The sequence below is a fragment of the Amphiprion ocellaris genome, chromosome 21 (assembly GCF_022539595.1).
Source record: "Amphiprion ocellaris isolate individual 3 ecotype Okinawa chromosome 21, ASM2253959v1, whole genome shotgun sequence".
Taxonomy (NCBI): Eukaryota; Metazoa; Chordata; class Actinopteri; family Pomacentridae; genus Amphiprion; species Amphiprion ocellaris.
This window is the reverse complement of record NC_072786.1, coordinates 4,565,931-4,585,389: the sequence shown is the minus strand read 5'-3', so window position 1 is coordinate 4,585,389 and position 19,459 is coordinate 4,565,931. Positions and strand designations below refer to the sequence as shown.

At 39.0% G+C, this 19,459-nt stretch overlaps 1 protein-coding gene across 8 annotated transcripts in view; it reads left to right on the top strand.

The window, feature by feature from the left end:
* ppfia2 (PTPRF interacting protein alpha 2) overlaps positions 1–19,459 on the top strand; it is a 212,095-nt gene that overhangs the window by 140,458 nt on the left and 52,178 nt on the right. For all 8 annotated transcript variants that reach the window (XM_055006697.1, XM_055006694.1, XM_055006695.1 and 5 more), the window contains 3 exons: positions 2,220–2,384; positions 4,122–4,196; positions 10,947–11,057. In XM_055006697.1, coding sequence (XP_054862672.1) covers positions 2,220–2,384; positions 4,122–4,196; positions 10,947–11,057 — 351 coding nt within the window. The remainder of the gene's footprint in view (positions 1–2,219; positions 2,385–4,121; positions 4,197–10,946; positions 11,058–19,459) is intronic.

Genomic DNA, 19,459 nt, shown 5'->3' with positions numbered 1-19,459 from the left:
AAAACCTCTCATTTTGACTCAGCTGTAATTAATCAGAAATTAGAATCACCTGGTGATAAACTTTCAGGGCCCACATGACATAAATTAGCCAATTAATGATGACTTTAACGTTTTAAAAAGCCACATGTTATTCCCTGTTCCTTTGTCACAATGGTGAAGACAAGGGAGCTGTCTGAGGAAATCAGAAGTGTTATTATTACCAAACACAAGACTTCTAAACGGTATAAGGCCATCTCCAAGGACCTTGGTGCCCTTGTTTCAACAGTGTGCAATGTTTTTAAGAAGTTTGCTAAGCATTGAACTGTCGAGAACCTGCCTGGACATGGGGGAAGAGGAAAATTGATGAGAGAAGTCTTTGAAGGTTGGTGCGAACTGTGTAAAAAAAACACTACGTAAAACATCCAAAGACCTGAAAGCTGACCTGGAACAATCTGGGGTAATGGTTTCAACACATACCATATACCACATACTAAACCAAGCAGGACTTCATGTTCTAAGACCAAGGAAGACCCCATTGCTGAAGAAAAGGCATAAAAAGGAATGACTGATCTTTGCCGAAGAGTACCTAGACAGTCCTTCTGGGAAAATGTCTTGTGGACAGATGAAACATAAATAGAGCTTTTTGCCAATGCACACCAACAATTTGTTTACAGATGGCGCAATGAAGCACATAAAGAAAAAAAACACCCGACCAACAGTTAAGCGTGGTGGAGGATCCATAATGCTGTGGGGCTGCATCTGGTACTGGAGGCCTTGACCGTACCACAGGAGTCATTAAATCTGAGAATTACCAAGGAATTTTAGAGCAAAATGTGCTGCTGAGTGTAAGAGCACTAGGTTTGGGTCCAAGATCATGAGTTCTCCAGCAAGATAAAGACCCAAAGCACACATCCAAAAGCACACAGGAATAGTTGAAAAGCAAAAAATGGAGCCAGTCAGTCCTGATCTTAATCCCATCGAAAATGTCATGAGCTGAAATCTGCCATTTGAAACATTTCCATTTATTTCTGAAGATACTGTACAGGTTATGCAAAAAATGAAAGGGTGCCAATAGTGGTGACCAGGACTGTACTGTATGCATGATGCACGAGGGAAAATTATTACTGGAAAATATTTGTAAACATGGCTTGTGATTCTAACGACATAAATCAATACAGCTGACAGTTATTATTAACATGAAGGATGGTGGTTACAGTGATTTTAATTTGTAAATGATGTGATAATATATTATCATAATAAAAGGGTTGGGCAACTTTTTATTTTAATATTTTTCCAACCACTGGAAGAGCAAACATGCTTTTGTGTGTGCTCCATTAGGATTTCTCTTTAAGATAATTTCAAAAGAAATTTATTTTGACATCTGCTGCATGAATAGTTTTCTTTGATAGCATCATTAGACTGTTGAAATGTCTTTGAGGTCTAGAAGGGAGCCTTATAAAGTGCACATGAAGTCATAATACTTAACTGCTGAAGTGTTAATGGTAACAGCACAATTGTGACAAGAAGTAGAGGGAACCAAAATATCTCAGATCTTTTTTTAATGAAAATTTACAATATTTTTATTTATTTCACAAAAAATTAAAAAACTCTCATCGACATGTACAACATTTGCCCACTCGTGTTACCAAAATTTGACAAAATGGTAGCTCTACATGCAATAGATATTTTACCACTCAAATTTCTAATTTGTCTCCGTACTCGGCTGTGTTTAAACACAGCCTGCAGTTCAACCTAGTTCATCTGAAAAGTCCCTGAATTTTTGTCATGTGATTGTTGGTTGCTGCTGAGTCACTAATGGCTTCATGGCGGCACTGAAAATTGTAGAATTTTTTCTTTTTTGTAGAATCTGTTCAGCGCCAACGGTTAGTTTTTGGCAAACTTTTAAAAACGACATGCTGAGTGATTTATGAAGTTAAAGGGAAATATCATGACTTTAAGCTGAGTTCAAGGACTGTTGGGAAAACAAAATCATCTTTCTGTCGTTACAGTTTCTAGATCTGATAAATAGTATCCTATTTTAAAGTCAACATGCCTTTCAAACCCAGCTGAGGGTATTGGGGTTCAGAAGGTTACGCAAATCAATGAAAAATTATACAGTTCAAAAACTCACATTCTGTTCTTATTTTTGGATTCCTCTGTTTTTATCCCGCTGTGTCGAGCAGTTCTACTTTTTTCTCAGGATTGATATCAACATTGCTTTGTCTTGTGTGTCCCTTCAGTTGCTGCTGGAACATCTGGAGTGCCTGGTGTCCCGACATGAGCGGTCGCTTCGTATGACGGTGGTCAAGCGGCAGGCTCAGTCTCCCTCAGGAGTCTCCAGCGAGGTCGAGGTCCTCAAAGCGCTCAAGTCCCTGTTTGAACACCATAAAGCCCTCGATGAGAAGGTGAGTCCATGAGCACATCACTGACTCATGTCAAAGTGGACAAGCAGCAAATACTCAAACCTCAGTTCTGTCCAGATTGATGAAGTGGAATCTAAGTAACAAATCATCGGCCAGAGTCTAAGACTTGACAGTGTTCAAATGTTAAAGGTCTTTTTAAAAAATCTGGAAGAGAAGTCAGCATTTGGAGGCAGCAGAATTTATTGTAGACAAAAATCAAAACTTGTCCCAAAATAATTAAAGTTTCTGCAAATTAAGATAAAGATTGTCTAAAATGACTCAAAATTGTCCCAAATTACAACAATGAATAATTATTTGTTCTTCAAAATGGAAAAAAGCGCAAAATCTTCAGTTGAGGCTTTTATTGTGTTTCCTGTAAGTGTATATATATGGATGGATCCATATTTCAACTAAAATGCAGACTGTGGTTGACATTTCACCAACTTTTGATGCTCTAACATCAGTAGAATTTGATGTTTGACCAGACAAAGTTCCACTTTTGGATATTTTGACTTAAAAACTTTTTTAAATGACTCAAAACTTATGCCCAGAGTTACTTGAATTTGTCCAAAATGACAAGAATACACTACCCTTCGAAAGTTTGGGATCACTTAGAAATGTCCTTATTTTTGAAGAAAAGCATTTTTTTTCAATGAGGATAACTTTAAGTTAATCCTAAATCCAATATAGACATTGTTAATGTGGTAAATGACTATTTTAGCTGGAATTTTTTAATGGAATATCTCCATAGGGGTACAGAGGAACATTTCCAGCAACCATCACTCCTGTGTTCTAATGCTACATTGTGTTAGCTAATGGTGTTGAAAGGCTCATTGATGATTAGAAAACCCTTGTGCAGTTATGTTAGTACATGGATAAAAGTGTGAGTTTTCATGGAAAACATGACATTGTGTGGGTGACCCCAAACTTTTGAACTGTAGTGTATTTAGAAAACAACACTATTTGTCTTGGCTAACTAGTATTTCTTCCACATTGTTATGTTATTATAAAATAGTGGTTAAATTATCTCATTCCAGATGATGCCTGCACTGTCATTTCTGTAATTTCCTGCTCCAGTTTGTTGGTTTTAGCCTCTAAACGTCCCTTTCAGCAGCCTCCTCTCATCCTCCCAGCCTGCTGATTTATGACCTTCACCCCTTTCCCCACATCACCGCCGCCCCTGTAATCTATTCATCCTCTCCTCTAAAAGCCATCATTTATAAAGCGTGTCCAACGGCATGCTGTTCAAGGTAATAAAAGCCGTCTTGGGCGGCTGGGAGGCAGGGGCAGCATCCCGACGTGGACCCCAGCTAACTTTTTAATCCAGGATCAACCTCCTCTGAGATGTGGCGTCCTGTTGGGCCTCAGCGACGGAGGTCCACAGTCGCCACACGGTGCAAGTAATTGTTCCATCACCATCACAACAAACACAGACCACGAGAGGAGTGGGAGAGGGGGAATCTCCTCTCAGCAAATGGTGCTTTTAAAAGCAATGAGAGCTTCATAATGCTGCTTTGAAGCCGCGGCAGAGTGTTATTGTGAGGCCGAGGGAGGAACAAAGGACAGCAGCTCCTTCTCCTGCTTTTCTGTTACTGCTGAGAGGGGAATTTAAACAGCAGTCAGAGGGGAAAATACTGACTGCATTTTTCTCTTTACAGTGAAGTCACCTCAGTGCAAATGCATGTTAATAACGCAGTCCATCAGTGAGGAGATCATGATACATGTTGTTTTGATTTTCAGGTAAGAGAGAGGCTACGAGTGTCGCTGGAGAGGGTGTCTGCCTTAGAGGAGGAGCTCACAGCAGCCAATCAGGAGGTAGGAGCTGCCAGTTTTATATAATATAATGAACATTTTTTATTCTTTATTTTACCAGGTAAGCTCAGTTGAGAACAATTTCTCATTGACAGTGATGACCTGGGAAGAGGCCCCAGCAGGAAGAACAATAACAAATAAACAATACATATACAAAAAATTACACACAAGTGTTTAAACAGAGATTAAAAACACCCTAAATTAATGCTAGAAATTCAATGAAAACATTCGGCATGTGCAGTAGTCAACAAGGGTCTGCTGCAGTTTCTGTTTAAAAATGTAAGGAGATGGAAGTGATGGCAGTTTCAGAGATTTTTGGAGGGAATTCCAATCGATCGCTGCAGCAAAGCAAAAGGAATTCCGCCCAAAGACAGTGCAAACCTTGGGGACAGAAAGTGTTATGAAATCACTGGACCTTAGGTGGTAATTGTTATGCCCTCCCATAACAATTACCACCTGAGGTCCAGTGATTTCATAACACTGACAACTTCTGAGTTGTTCTACGGCTTGAATGTCAGCAGGAAACCACTCTAGACATTTACATGTGCTGCTGATGACATGAAATGTCCTCTTATACCCTGGAATACAGTGAAGCTGAAGCATGTCAAATACGACATAAAGTATTATGGAATCAGCTGCATTTTTTCTCGTGTTCATTGTATTCTTCAGGTAATATACCTTTAGTGGTACCAGGCATTAAAATGAACAAGAAATTGAAGAAAACAAGGGTGGTCTAATCATTTTTTCCATGACTGTATATATTGTATATTTTTCTACTTGAGAGTTAAGACTTTTAGTATACAGTAAAATAAAAAGACTTGGGAAGATTGAGGTTCTTTGAAAGAGTCTTGAGGTGTCACAGGCAAATTTCAATTCATCTCTTTCAACTCTCTGGTAGTTTTCTGCTCCTGTCACATTTTTACTCACTGCTGACTCATTTTTCATCAGAAAATGTATTAATATAATATGATTCAGAAAGAAACTGTTCCTGAACTTAATATCAAGTCCTGCTCCTCTAAAATGCTGACAAAAGTACTGACTCTACATACTGTAGATATTTTGCTCTTTACATTTTTAATTTGTTTGCATACTTGTCTCCTCTCTGCTCCATGTGAACACGGCCTGCAGTTCATCCCAGTTTAGCCAAAAAGTCTCTGAATAATTGTCACCTTGCTGTTAGTTGTAGGTGGGTCACTAATGGCTTCATAGTTGCATGAAGAAAGTTTTTTATAGCATGAGAGTGCTTAGGGTGAATGGTTCAAGTACGACACATAGAGTAATGCATTTTTTATTAAATATCAGGATTTTATGCTTTGATTTGATTATCTTCCCTGATGGAACTGAATGTCACACATGATTAATTCAGGGGCTGTTTGGAAGTTGAATTCTCTCACAGTTTCTGGCTTCAGTAAATGCTGTGATGTGGCTTTTTTTTTTCAAACAATAACATGCCCTTGAAAACCCACTGGATGGTTGTGGGGATTTAGCAGGTTAAAAAATCCATTTAGACTTTAGCTGTTTGTAAAGTGTTTTGCGTGAAAGACACTGAATGTGCAACATAAAAAGGCAGAATACTACATGTGCAGGATGTACTCAAATCTCAGATCTAATGCATGTGTCCTTAAAAGTGTCCAGAGATGCATCCTGAATTATGAATCAGCGACTTTCCAGGGAACAGGTCGAAAGAACCCAGGAGGGGCTGAAGCATAGCAGCGACTGTGGTCTTGAGGTGGCCTCTTCAGCCTCCTGGTTCAGGCCGACAAGTGCTGGAGCAGCTCTCACACTGCAGATGGTCCTATTCCTGCTGAGAAAAAGCCCTCAGGCTGGCACTTCACAGCCTATCAGACATGCCAGTCTGACACTGGAGCCCAGAATAAAAGTCAGCAAGGAGAGGAGAACAAGAGGGGAGAAGGGAGGATGGACAGGCAGAGATGGGGTTTGGAGACGAGAGAGGAGGGAATGGAAAAGAGCAAAGAGAGGCAGAGGACAGAAATAGAGATGGCAGGTGGGAAGCAGAGGCAGGTCGTGTGTTGGTTTGTGTTAATGAGGGCGCGCTCAGTCCAAACACATGACAAGGTGTGAAGAAAGTGAGGCGCAGCAGACAAACTGTAATGATATGGGTCAATGTATAACTGCAGGACTTTTTGTAACGTAGTTGACAGGTATCATAGTTGACATTTTCAGGCCTAAAATCATCATGGCCACCTATAACCAAACACCACATGGCATTTTTACAGAAAGAGTCTTCTAAATATTATATATACAACTGAGTAAAAGTGAAATTGAAAGTTATTTATAAAGATATTGTAGTAAACCTGTTGACATGCCATAAATCCATACCTGACTCACACACTACTTTATATTAAATAACTCAGAAAGCCTTGGAGTCTGACCAGTCTTTTCTTCAGGAGGAAATGACATCATATGGAGCAGGTCATGTGATCTGGAATTAACACACTTCCTGGAGAGGTGGTTTTGTAATGGGGAACTTAGTGGAAAGTGATACAATTAGTTATTTTCCATATAAAATTTGATATATTGCCAAAAAAGAAATATCTGTCATGATTATCTCAACTTCATAAAAAGAACACAATCAAAACAATTTGTGAATCAGCTCATTTTATTATTGTTTAACTAATTAGAAGGTGGTTGTTATTAAATCCAGACGGTTATTTAGTTGACATTTTAGTGATATCCTGTCATTTTTTATTAATACGTGATTGTTTACATAATAAATAATTCTGGAATTTTTAAAGACATGATCATAATGAACATAAAAAACTTTTTTTTAAACTTTTAATAAAAATGTATTTAAGATATATCCCATGGACTTCAAAAGTCCCTCTATTATATATTGACCCATATGTTTTATGGAAGTAGATGCTCCAGTCGCCTGGAGTGGTTGAGACAGGGAGAGGCTTTTATAAGAGGAGCGAACAGTTAAAAACATAATGTTTCAGACCGCTGGTTACTACAGCTGTCTCTCATTTTTCTTTGACAGCTTCTGAACAAAGTCTGCTTTTTAACCGAACTGTAAAGTCCCTGACAGACGTCTCTGTTGCGGACGTAGCACTTTGAAGGATTTTCTCACATCACACAGCCAAGGTTAGAGAAAGCGTACAGTACATCTGTGAGGCTTTCCCTCATAAATGCTTAACAGCACACTTGTCAGAGCTGTGGACGGATGAGTGATTGGACCTTGGGGCGGTGGAGGGGGTGGTTAAAGCGGCTTCACCGAATAGAAATGTCCACACTTCAGAGGCTCCAGGGAGGCGGGCGGAGCTGTGAGCCAGCAGACTGGTAATTGATTTGGGATGGAGGTCTGGTATGAGTCCCTTCTGCCTGCGGGGGATTTGGACAACACGGACACGCTTTATGGAATCATCAGCCCCTGACCTCGTGTGGTCTCAGGTGTTTAAGTGGCAACACGCTGATTACTGCTCGTGATTGCAATTTGCTGTAATCCGGACTGTTGTGGCGGAATCTGTCTGAGGGTGAACTGTTGTTTGCTGATTATTTGCTTATTTATAAATGACAATGGGTATTAATCAGCAGAGGTGGCTCAAAGGCTAATTTTCACCAATCTCAAGCAAAAACTCAAAAATAATTACAATACCAGAAAAAAAAATTGTTTCAATAAGTAAGCAAAACAAGAACCTATAAAAATCTTAACAGCTTAACAATGCTTTAAATTTATTTTTAACCAAAAAGAGTCAAAAAGCCTACCAATGAGTGCCAAAATTCCATAATTTATTAGAGCTAGAAATGGTAAAAATCATGTTTTTGAACTTTCCGACAGTCTTTGAACCACTTATTACTCCGCCAGGGAATGGCAGAGTTATGTGATTATCGGTGTACGTTTGTCTGTCTGTCTGACTGTCTGTGCGCAACATTACTCAAAAATGGCCAAACGGATTTGGATGAAATTTTCAGGGAAGGCCAGAAATGACACAAGGACCAACTGATTAGATTTTAGCAGTGATGCAGCTTACGGTTTGGATTCACGGATTTGTTAAAGATTTCTGTATCATTTCCAGATAGCAGCATGGCATCACTGTAACTATGACAACAAGTGAACAATACGTCAGCTGCCTGCTGACGATCTCATGATTGCAATCCTACTACAAATTGAATAGTTTTTTGGAGGTTTTTTACTTTATTTTTTTTTGTCATCAATTTATGATTTTTTTTTTGTCTGTGGTAGTTTTGTGTGTTTTTGTGGTAGTTTTTTGTGGTCATTTTGTTTTATTTTGCAGTCTTCGTTCTAATTTTTTGTTTTTTTGTCATCATTTTGTGGTAATTTTATGTCTCTTTCACACATTCACACCCACACACACACCCTTCACTCCTCCTCCTTCATCACATTACCTCCTCTCAGTCCAGCACAGAAGTGTTAAACAGCGATAAGGAAATCATGACGCTTCACGTCGGTGCCTCTTGTCCTTCTTATCTCCTTCCATCAGACGCTTGCCTTTGATGAGAGCTAGATCAACCGCATCAAAAAGAAGTAATAAGACACTGTGTTCATTTTGCATCTGGCAAACTTCTGCTTTCTGTAATTTCAGAGCTGGAGATGCGTCTGTAGCACTCCCTTCATCATTTGTTGTGCCTTTATGTCAGGGGTGTTGTTCGCGTTTGATCTCTGAGCTGGAGAAATTACAGACAATCTGAGAATAATGGTACAGCAACATACGGAGGCATAATTATGCCCTCGTTAAAAATAATGAACAGAGTCGCTCGGTAGGCACTGTGCAGCGGCAAAGGAGAAGCCAAGCTGTTGCTGGCAAAGTTGAGTGTAAATAAACCCTCTCTGTTGTAGATGATCTCACTGTGTTCCACTTTGAAGGATTCCTGGCAGAAACTGTGATTTGCACTTTGGTGTCAATGAGTGCAGGTTAAGATCTCTCAGAGTCACGTGGGAGCATTGTTTCATTTATCGACACTCATTGATTGTCCCCAGGCTCCTTTCGCTGCAAAAATATGTTGTTGGGAGAAACACAATATTCTTCCTTCAAGTAGGGGAGCAAATTTGAAGCACCACAGTTTAGTTCTCCTGAGTACAGTATTGTGTCTTGCATCTGGGCTGCTTGGCAATCCTAACTGAAATTGTCAAAAAAAAAAAAAAAAAACCTACAAAAAGGGAGAACAAGCATTTCCGAATCCATGACAGAGACTTTTGTGACGCTTTATGTCTTTCAGCTGAGTGTTTTTTTGTTTTTTTTTTATAGAAGGTGACTTGCCACAATTTGTATGTTCCCTTTCTGTCATCTGTATGGAAGTGATGCATTCAAGAAATCAGACTTTGATTGATCAGCCCTAATCCAGATATGTGACAGCAGGTTGGGACATTCCTACTACCAAGCTTTTGTGTATGTGCTTCTGGGTGTAGTTTATTGTGTTTTCAAATGAAAAAAAAGAGCACATATGAGTAGCAACTTGGCTGTTTCATGTGTATATTTAGTTTTAGTTGAGTCAGGGAAATCTTTATATTTACTAATCCTATAGGGTTTTAAACTCAATGTTTAATTTAGTCAGGTAAATTTGTATGTGATATGATTTTGTACAATTTTAACTATATAATTTAAATTACTCAGGTGAATTAACATCATAAAAAGCACTTTAGGACTTTAACTGTAATATTTAAACTTATTTAAGGCTCTCTGCTGGAAAGCACTTTGGCTCAATGGCTGTTGTCTTGACTTATTAGTAGAAAATACACTAAATGTCAACCGAAAAGGTGTAAGACAAGAATAGAGGGAGACTGGCTGACTAACACCGGCTTGCTTACAGTCGACTGGCAGTCATTGCAGGTGAGTTCAGTCTCCCTGATTACTCAGCTGCCCTCCAGGTTCCTGCAGGGAGAAGCTTGGCTTGTCTGTCCAGAGGACTGTCACAACACTGAGGGTAGTAATGCTACACTATAGCTGTGTGCTTTTCTCCATTGCTGTAGTAGTGTTCAGAGATGCACTGGAGTGTTTACTTCAGTGCAGCTTGAGGAGAACTGACACATTCGACGCCCACACAGATTGATGCATTTGCAGCAATTTACTGAAGTATTCAGTGAAGCTTTAGCAGGGTGGATGGAGGAAGCTGCCATTTTTGTTGGGTCATTTTTAATGATTTGTTTGCTACAGATCACTATTCTCTTCTTTTAGGCTCTGGAAAGTCTTGTTTTGGAAAGAAGAGGTACCACTGAAGTGTCAGGGGTTTCAGATTGTTTATGAGAGACAAGCAGCAACCAAGCACACCGTCTACCTTTCAGTTCCTTATCGTGAGGAGAGTGGTAATCATACGGTGTTTGTGAAGGAAGGAGCTTGTTATTACTGTCGTCGGTCACCCCTCTGACAGGATTATGACTTTAGGACAGTTGCAGAAAGGTGGTGAGATGAAGTATGAGGTCCGCAGAACATGATAATTACAGTGATTGTATCACTGCTCACATGCTTCCAGCCTCATGCTGTTAAAGCCAAGGTCCATAAATTCCTCTGCGAAGAGGACACGCTGTAATTTACTAGTATTGCATAAGAAGGAAAACTGACTGGTTAACTGAGGCGTTTGTGCTAATTTTGTGTATGAAACACTGTTTTCAACAGGTTTGGCTGCTGCTGTTAAGACACACTGAAAGAAATCCAATTCAATATCAGCTTAAAATCTGACCCTGTTTCTGTTTCAGCATTAACCCTGTGTTCCTATGTGCATGTAGGTATATTTACATTGTTCCCATTTCGTGACCTGTTTTTGTGTTTCCTGCAGATTGTGGCCTTACGGGAGCAAAATGCTCACATCCAGAGGAAAGTGGCATCTGGAGAGGGAGGAGAGGACATCCTGGAGGGCAGTGAAGCTCAACAGAAGGTCCATGGCAAGGTGAGCTTTCTCAATGAATACAGGGAAAAATATGATTTTAAAACAAATGTGTTTTAGTTAAACTTTCCTAAGGTTGTATACAGTAAGTCAGCCTTATGTAATGGGTCAAAATGTAATTGAGGGACTTTTGAAGTTCATGGGGTATATCTTGAATACATTTTTATTAAAAGTAAAAAGACTAATGTTTTTTATCTTCATTATGATCATGTCTTTACAAATTCCATAATTATTTATTATGGAAACAATCACATTAATAAAAAATGACTAGATATCACTACAATGTCAACTGAATAACTGTTCAAATTTAATAACAGCCACCTTCTAATTAGCTAAACAATAATCAAATGAGCTTATTGAAAAATATTTTTGATTGTGTTATTTTTATTAAGTTGAGATAATCATGAAATATAATTTTTTTGGCAATATATGAAATTTTATATGGGGAATAAATTGTCTCACTTTCAACTAAGTTTTAAGCCATTACAAAAACACCTCTCAAGGAAGTGTGTTAATTCCAGATCACATGACCTGCTCCACATGATGTCATTTCCTCCTGAAGAAAAGACTGGCCAGACTCTAAGGCTTTCTGAGTTATTTAATATAAAGTAGTGTGTGAGTCAAGTGTGGATTTATGGCATGTCAACAGGTTTACTACAATATCTTTATAAATAACTTTCAATTTCCATTTTACTCAATTGTATATTTAATATTTAGAAGAATGTTTCTGTAAAAATGCCATGTGGTGTTTGGTTATAGGCAGCCATGTTGATTTTAGGCCTGAAAACAGCAAAAATGTCAACTATGATACAAAAAAAATCCCGCAATTATATATTGACCCTGATGTTTCCATCACTGTTCAAGTGCAATGCGACTCTAACTGAGCAACATTTGCAAAATATGCTACGGTATGATCCCAAATGAACAGCTAGTATACAAAATGTGTTGACCTCCTGATTTCGCTGATTTTTTTTCTATCTCCATGGGGCTCAAAGCCTAAATATACTGCACTACAAAAATTCTCCCTCTTAAAAATTTTGCTCAAAATTTCAAAATCAGCCAGTGGAGTTAGCCTATTTTTTTTTTTCTTGAAACTAGCAAGTTATACACAATATATGTTTAATACCTCTTTATAAACGACTGTGATTTCAGCCTTTTTAGTGTCACATAATCACACAAGCGTCAGAACCTTAAATTAAAAATGCATGAAACTACTGTCACCTATAGATGAGGAGTTAATACACCAAAGTCATGAAACACTCCAAGCAGATTCCTGCAGTTTTTTGCTCCCATTGCATTTTTTCCTCACTGCGAGGTCACTTTTCAATACAATATAAAGTCCTACTCTTTTATGGAAGCATCTCAACCATGGCTAGAAATACAGAGAACTCAAAAATGTCTGTTGTGCAGTATGACAGTATAACAGATAATAAAAAAAGAGAAAAAGTTAGGGAATTATTAATGAATTGTTTTCCCAAGAAATAGGAAAACTTTGGGTTAGCAATACTGGGGGAAAAAACAGCGACTCACACTGTAGATATTTTCCTACTTATGTTTTTAATTTGTCTCCATACTTGTCTCCTCTCTGCTCGGTGTAAACACAGCCTGCAGTTCAATCGAGGTTAGCTGAAAATACCTTGAGTTTTCGTCACATCACTGTTGGTTGCTGCTGAGTTACTTCTGTCTTCCCAGTTGTTTTGTTGGACAAAAAAAATTTAAATGACACATGCTGAAGAAACGGATTTTAAAGAAATGTTAAATCATCAGCCTCGATTTCATTAAGGATAGATAGATAGATAGTTTTTTTTTTTAAAGTTTCTGGCTCTAATAAATACTGTAATTTCTACGATTTTCTTCCTTTTTTTTTTCTTAAGAAAACTGCAGGTTTTGGGGGTTCAGAGGGTTAAAATGAGTTGCAGCCAGTGTGGATTTTTTTATTTTATTCAGTAAACAAGGCATGACCACGAATATGCCCAGCTGTTGCTATGGTTGCAGAAAACGTTTTATAAATTCCCAAAATTTGCACAGTATTAAATATGTACATATTTACGTGGGCGGTTATACATTACCCACAGAGGTCTTCAGTTTGAAAATCACAGCACTAGCAGTCATCGTTTAGTCCACACCGCTGGTTTGGTGGTAAAACTCCTGTAAATTGGTGTTTCATCATTCTAACCTTTTCAAACATATGTGATCATGATACATTTAGCCAACATCCTGAAGGTGATCTACAGTCAGGTGAAAGCTCTCGCTGTGATCTCAGCCTCCCCATCACACCGGAGCACACAGCTGAATACAAATTTCCCTTCTGATTATTAATTTAAAAGCAGAGGTGTAGCTGTATCAACATTTACTAGATTACACTGATGCTGTTTTATGTCAGGAGCGTCAGAACCGGACTCGACTAAGCTCAAAGGCCAATGCAGATGATGGGAAAGAAAAAAAAATTGAACATGCAGACGGCAGCAGAGGATACCTGGGTAGATCAATGGAGATGCTATTACTTGGCTAGTCTTGTCAGGGGGGTGCAGCTTTTGGGGAGGAACATCAGGAGTAAAGAGATGAAGAGTGTTCCTGCTGAAGGACGGGGTAATGAGGAGACAGCTATCATCTGCTCTGTTCTGTGGAGATAAAAGAAGCTAATATGAATGTGTTGTTTTACACGTGTTTGTGTTTGTCTTCGGGAGGATTTTTTAATTTTTTTTGTGAAGGAGAATCAGTAACCTTGGAGTGACGGTTGTGTTATTCAGTGTCAGTGCAGTCGGAGGCGCTGACAGAGACGTGGCATCAGGGGAGGATGACTGTCTCGATCGCCCTTCTTCTCCAGACGTACAACGCCGTCCACGTGATTTGAGAAACACATGCACATATTCACAGGATGTCATTAATGTGGCAGGTGGAAAGAGGTCACCGAGAGGGGATGGAGTCAGAAGTGAGAAGGGAGGGAAAAAACAAGCGCTTCTCAAGTGAATCTCTAAGCTCTTGAACCTTTAGCACAGCGACGGATCTCCCCAGCAGATAGCAAATGCAGACTGACACATGAAGCCGGTTGCTTCACCTTGTCAATTTTTTATTTAGTAATCATCCAGCACAGGAGTGGTTCTGAATTATTTTCACTGCCTTTTGCTGACACATTCTGGACATGACTAAAAGATTGATGTAGTAACTTACTCATAAATCACACTGTTTTAGAAAAATGAGAATGGAAACAAAATGCAAATGTGGCACCCTGGACATATTTATTGTTCATGTTGATGTCCAGAATTTTAGTTCTTGTAATTAGTTTGGTCCCACCACTATTATTTTTCGTTTTAATATAATTTCCAAGGCCTTGTGTTACTCCTAAAATAGGGGAAACTTGCATGCTTCTGCTTAAGTGACTGTAGGGCGATACCAATTTTCGCCAGTAGGAGTCAGTATTGGTTTTGTCACTGTGAAAGACCGGCGCTATTACCCTGACACAAGGAAGTAAACCGAGTCTTCACAGGAAGAATTAAGATAGCCGCCAATACTGATCAGAAATTGTATTTTTATCTTTGCAGGTGAGGAAAGTGCACAAACGCCATATGTATATATTTGTATTACACTTATGTTTCATTTCTGGTGCCGTGTTTTCTGTTTGCAGTGTGTAAAATGTCATATTGGAAGGAAGCTAACTATCGCTAGCATCGGCTGCTAATGTAGGCCCGCCAGCCCGCGGTAGCTGTAGCATAAACAATGTATAGTGACATAGCACAGTAACAGTTGTTTGTTGCGTTCAGATAGCAGTGTTAAGCAAATATATTTGGCAGTTCACTGGGTGTTTAAGCCGCATATTTCATATCTCGTGTGTTTATGTTGCGTAGCAATGTGAGATTTAGCTGTTACCCTGACACGAGGAAGTAAACCGAGTCTTCACAGGAAGAGTAAGGTAGCCGTCAATACTGATCAGAAATTGTATTTGTATCTTTGCAGACTGTTTATGAGACATTGAAGTCGCTGGCACCCGGATGAACGTTGTCATCATTCATTGTCATCATCATGCAAGTGTAACACAAACATCCACAGTATGTCATCATTTCAAGATGGCTGCCTCCCACTAGTGTATTTGTAATGTTTTTTTATGTTACAGCCCAGCTGTCTAGGGTTGCCAGACAGTAACCAAAGAAACGAAACAATGCTAGGACCAGAGTTGGTTGGTGGTGATTTATTTTTTGGAATAGTTGGTAAAGTATCGCAAACAATGAACAATACAGGAAACTGAGGGGATTAAAGCAAATGGATGCTGCCAAAACAAAGAACTAAACATAACAAAAAGTGAGCTTTCCTCTTTGCCGATAACACCCAAACTGAGTGAGAAGAAAAAAAGGTAATAAAACTAACAACTATTTGAAAGAAAACTCAAAAATACAGTGGGCAGCACCCCTAGCTGAAATATGACAATAAATACTCAGAATAATGTAGTTTAACAGATCAACAGGCAACATACTCACTAGCTCTTATCCCCTCACACATATTAACCACAAACAGGTTCTTTAACTCCTTGACGCCTGAATTTATTTACAATTACATAAAATAACATCTTTTGGGTGTGTTTTTGCTTTCCAGCTGATGCTAAAATAAGTGGAGATTGTTTATCTATGACACATAGAACAGATACATAATAATTAGGTCCCACTCCGACCGGTCCTACGAGAAACCAGTGCTTGCAAAAGGTTCCGAGGTACGTATTGAATATACACAAACCAGCATTGGGGGAACGTATACGCTATCTCGGCTGCATTCGGAATGAAAGTGGTATGCTGTGAATTTGTGACAATAGGCATCAACGGGTTAATAGTTCACCAGGCGGCTCTATGTCTCCTACACAGAACCTCCGCCGAATGCTAAGTGAATGAGCCTTCTTAACTTTGCCTGGTCCAATTGGAATCCAACTCCGGGGATTGTGGGCGGGGTGAGGACAGGGACAAAGGTGCAGGACCAGCTGTACCTGATACAAATTAATCAGAGGAGGAGGAGTGCAGTGGTCCAGGGCCGTAGGCCTGACAGATGAAGCCGGTTGCTTCACCTTGTTAATTTTTCATTTAGTAATCATCCAGCACAGCAGTGGTTCTGAATTATTTTCACTGCATTTCACTGACACATCCTGGACATGGCTAAAAAATTGATGTAGTACCTGTTTCATAAATTACACTGTTCTGGGAAAATTAGAATGGAAACAATATGCAAACATCCAAATAATGTCATTATTTCAACATGGCTGCCTCCCACTTAGTGTATTTGTAGTGTTTTATTAACAAGTTAAACTGCGCATAAATGTAGCCTTTATAGCTCCTCTTTTAATAACTGTCTTGCTTTTATTAGTGTTCACATTGGGTTTTATTCACACTAAAGTGCCTGCAGCAGTGGCTTACGGCCATTTTGGCTCCAGGTTTCACTATTGCAGTCATCAAAAACCTCCCAACTCCTTCACTTGGGACAACTTTTGAGAAGTGAGGTGAATTGTTTTTTTCTAGTGTTCAATTGCTTATATTTATGGTTTCCATATCATGCAAGTAGTCATTTAGAGTGGTGTTTAATGGGTTGGTTCAGCAGAGTTAGCAGGTATGAAAGAAGTGCTGGTATTCATGACTATTGTGGCACAAAATTAAACATAATACCTCAAAATTGTACTTTAATTAAACAACATACTGAATGTATAGAGCTATAATTTCAGCTTAGGTATGCATAGGGTTTATTTCAGCAAAGGAAAGTAACTAAATACACACTACCATTCAAAAGGTTGGTGTCACCCAGACAATTCCATGTTTTCCATGAAAACTCACACTTTTATTCATGTTCTAACATAATTATACAAGAGTTTTCTAATCATCAATGAGCCTTTCAACACCATTAGCAAACACAATGTAGCATTAGAACACAGGAGTGATGGTTGCTGGAAATGTTCCTCTGTACCCCTATGGAGATATTCCATTAAAGAGCTCCACTATATCACCATCTCCACTATATTTCTTCACTATAGAATCAGCACAACCATGGGTAGGAGTAGAGAGAACTTCAAAATCTCTTCTGTACAGTATGGCACCGTGGTAATTTATAAATCACGGTAAAGAAAAAACTGAAGTTAAATTCCTTTGATTAATGTCAAACATGGTGACTTACTGTAATTTTTGAGTATTTTTTTTTCATTTTGTTCGTTTTTGTTTTGTGTTGAGGATAGAAAGCTTTTCCAACCTGCTGTTGGATTTTGGGGTTTACAGGGTCAAATCAGGGGTTTCCAACCTTTTTAGCTTCGTAAGAAAAGCTGAAATCTGGGTCTGCTTTGAGATGCCTGTGAGTCGTTAACACCTCCACTAAACAGTGATTTTTTTTTTCCCTCAAAACTTCTCACTTCTCTTGATTTCTCACCTTCTCTTTGTGTATCCAGGCTTTGTTCTTTCTTCTTTCCCCTCTCGTTAATCATCCAACAAACCCTCAGATTTATCTACTGTCCCTGAATGTAAAACTATATAAAGTAACTAAGTATACTCTAGCAATTAGATGTTGCTGACAAACTGATGCATAAATAATCTAATAATGTCATATAGTAGTAGTGAAATAGGATTTACATAGGATTTTTCATGCAGGGCTTTAACTTCTGATGGATTAGACTTTGCTGCACGTTCACTACCTGTATTTAGTGTGTCTCCAACCTTTGAATCCACCTGAGTAAGATGAAGGTTAATTGAATTAAGTCTGTGGTGCTCGCAGGAGTACAGAATTGCAAAATCAACAGGTCTTGCCAGGGGGGAAACATGTTCCTGGTCCTCTGATTAACCCACAAACTTCACTGTGAAGAGAAATATTGCTTTGAAATTCCAATGTCTCCCATCGTTTCTGGAAAAACACATTCCTGCAAAAATGTTTTGCGACATTTCTCATTGCTGGAAAAAAAATCTATTCTCCATTATCCTGGAGAGACAGCAGATGTTTCAGATGCCTCAAAAACTGGACAACTTAAGAACAATTAAAAGTAAAAGATAATTTAAGGGAGCATTTAAAATCTCAGATTGCTCTTGCCGGTCGTATAAAAGACTGTCCATTTTAAACTTCCCAGTCCTAAAATAAAATCAAATAAAAAAAACACGTGTCTTAATGTTGTGAGACTGTGAAACGAGTGCAGTAATGGGAGCCAGAGCTGCGTGATGCGTCGTCAGTGGGACAGCTGAGTCATTTTAGCAATAAAGAAGGACTAAATTCTTGAAGTCTGTCATTTATGAGCGGCCGGCGTGCCGGTATTAAAATCAGCCGTGTGATTTAGTGAGTCCTGTTCCCTGCTCAGGTGAATCATTGATCAGCGGCAGCAGACAGAGAGGCCCAATTAGGTTTGTCCTCGCAGATGGATAGTTGAGGATGGGCAGCTGCTCCTGATGCAGTGGAGACTCAGAGGAAGACGGAGAATGAAGAGATCACCTTTCCTTGGTCTTACATTAACTACAGCTTTGGTATCTCAAACTGTTATTTACTGGTGATCAGTTCTAACGTGTTAATCTTCCCTGTGCAAGTTGAATCTCTCTGGAATTCGCCTCATTAATCTACCTCATGCAGATCAGATTACTAACACAAGTGTCAAAGCAATTCTCCAGTGGAGTCTGGTGTGATTTTCAGTCACCCATTCTTTGTCGCCATCCAAAATCAAAGCAGGGGGAAGAACCAAAGCCTTGAGCTTCTGAACTTGAATTTATTAGAGTGCTAATGTGTGTAACTCCCAAAAGGAGGCACGGTATCTGAAGTGGAAGCGAGACTGATTTGTCAAGGCCCACTTGAATACGCCACGGGAACCCGAAGCATGACAGGAAATCTGAAAACTGCTTTCCATCTGCTTCGCTCTTAGTCTCGATAATGTGTCTATTTTCCTGCTTTCAAATCTCAAACTTCTGCTCCTTTATTTATTTACTTGGGTGCTTTTTTTTTCTTTTAGACCCATCAAAACTTTCTTAAAACCTTTAATGAGAAAGTGATTTGATGACACATTATAAAATCCTTAGATTGCATAAACAAACAACACTATACAAGGTGATTATATAGCAGTTCAACATGTAAACATCCACAAATATCTGAAGGCAGAGTTATGTGACGAGTGGAATACGTTTGTCTGTCTGTCTGTCTGTCTGTGTCTGTCTACGCAACATTACTCAAAAACTGAATCATGGATTTGAATGAAATTTTCAGGGAAGGTCAAAAATGACACAAGGACCAAGTGATTAGATTTTGGCAGTGATACGGCTTATAGTCTGGATCCACGGATTTGTTAAAGATTCCTATATCATTGTGAGATGGCATCACTCTAACTATGACTACATGTGAACACTACATCAGCTGCCTGCTGATGACACCATGATTGCGATCCTGCTACAAACCCACCGCTGCGGACTTATGATTAAATT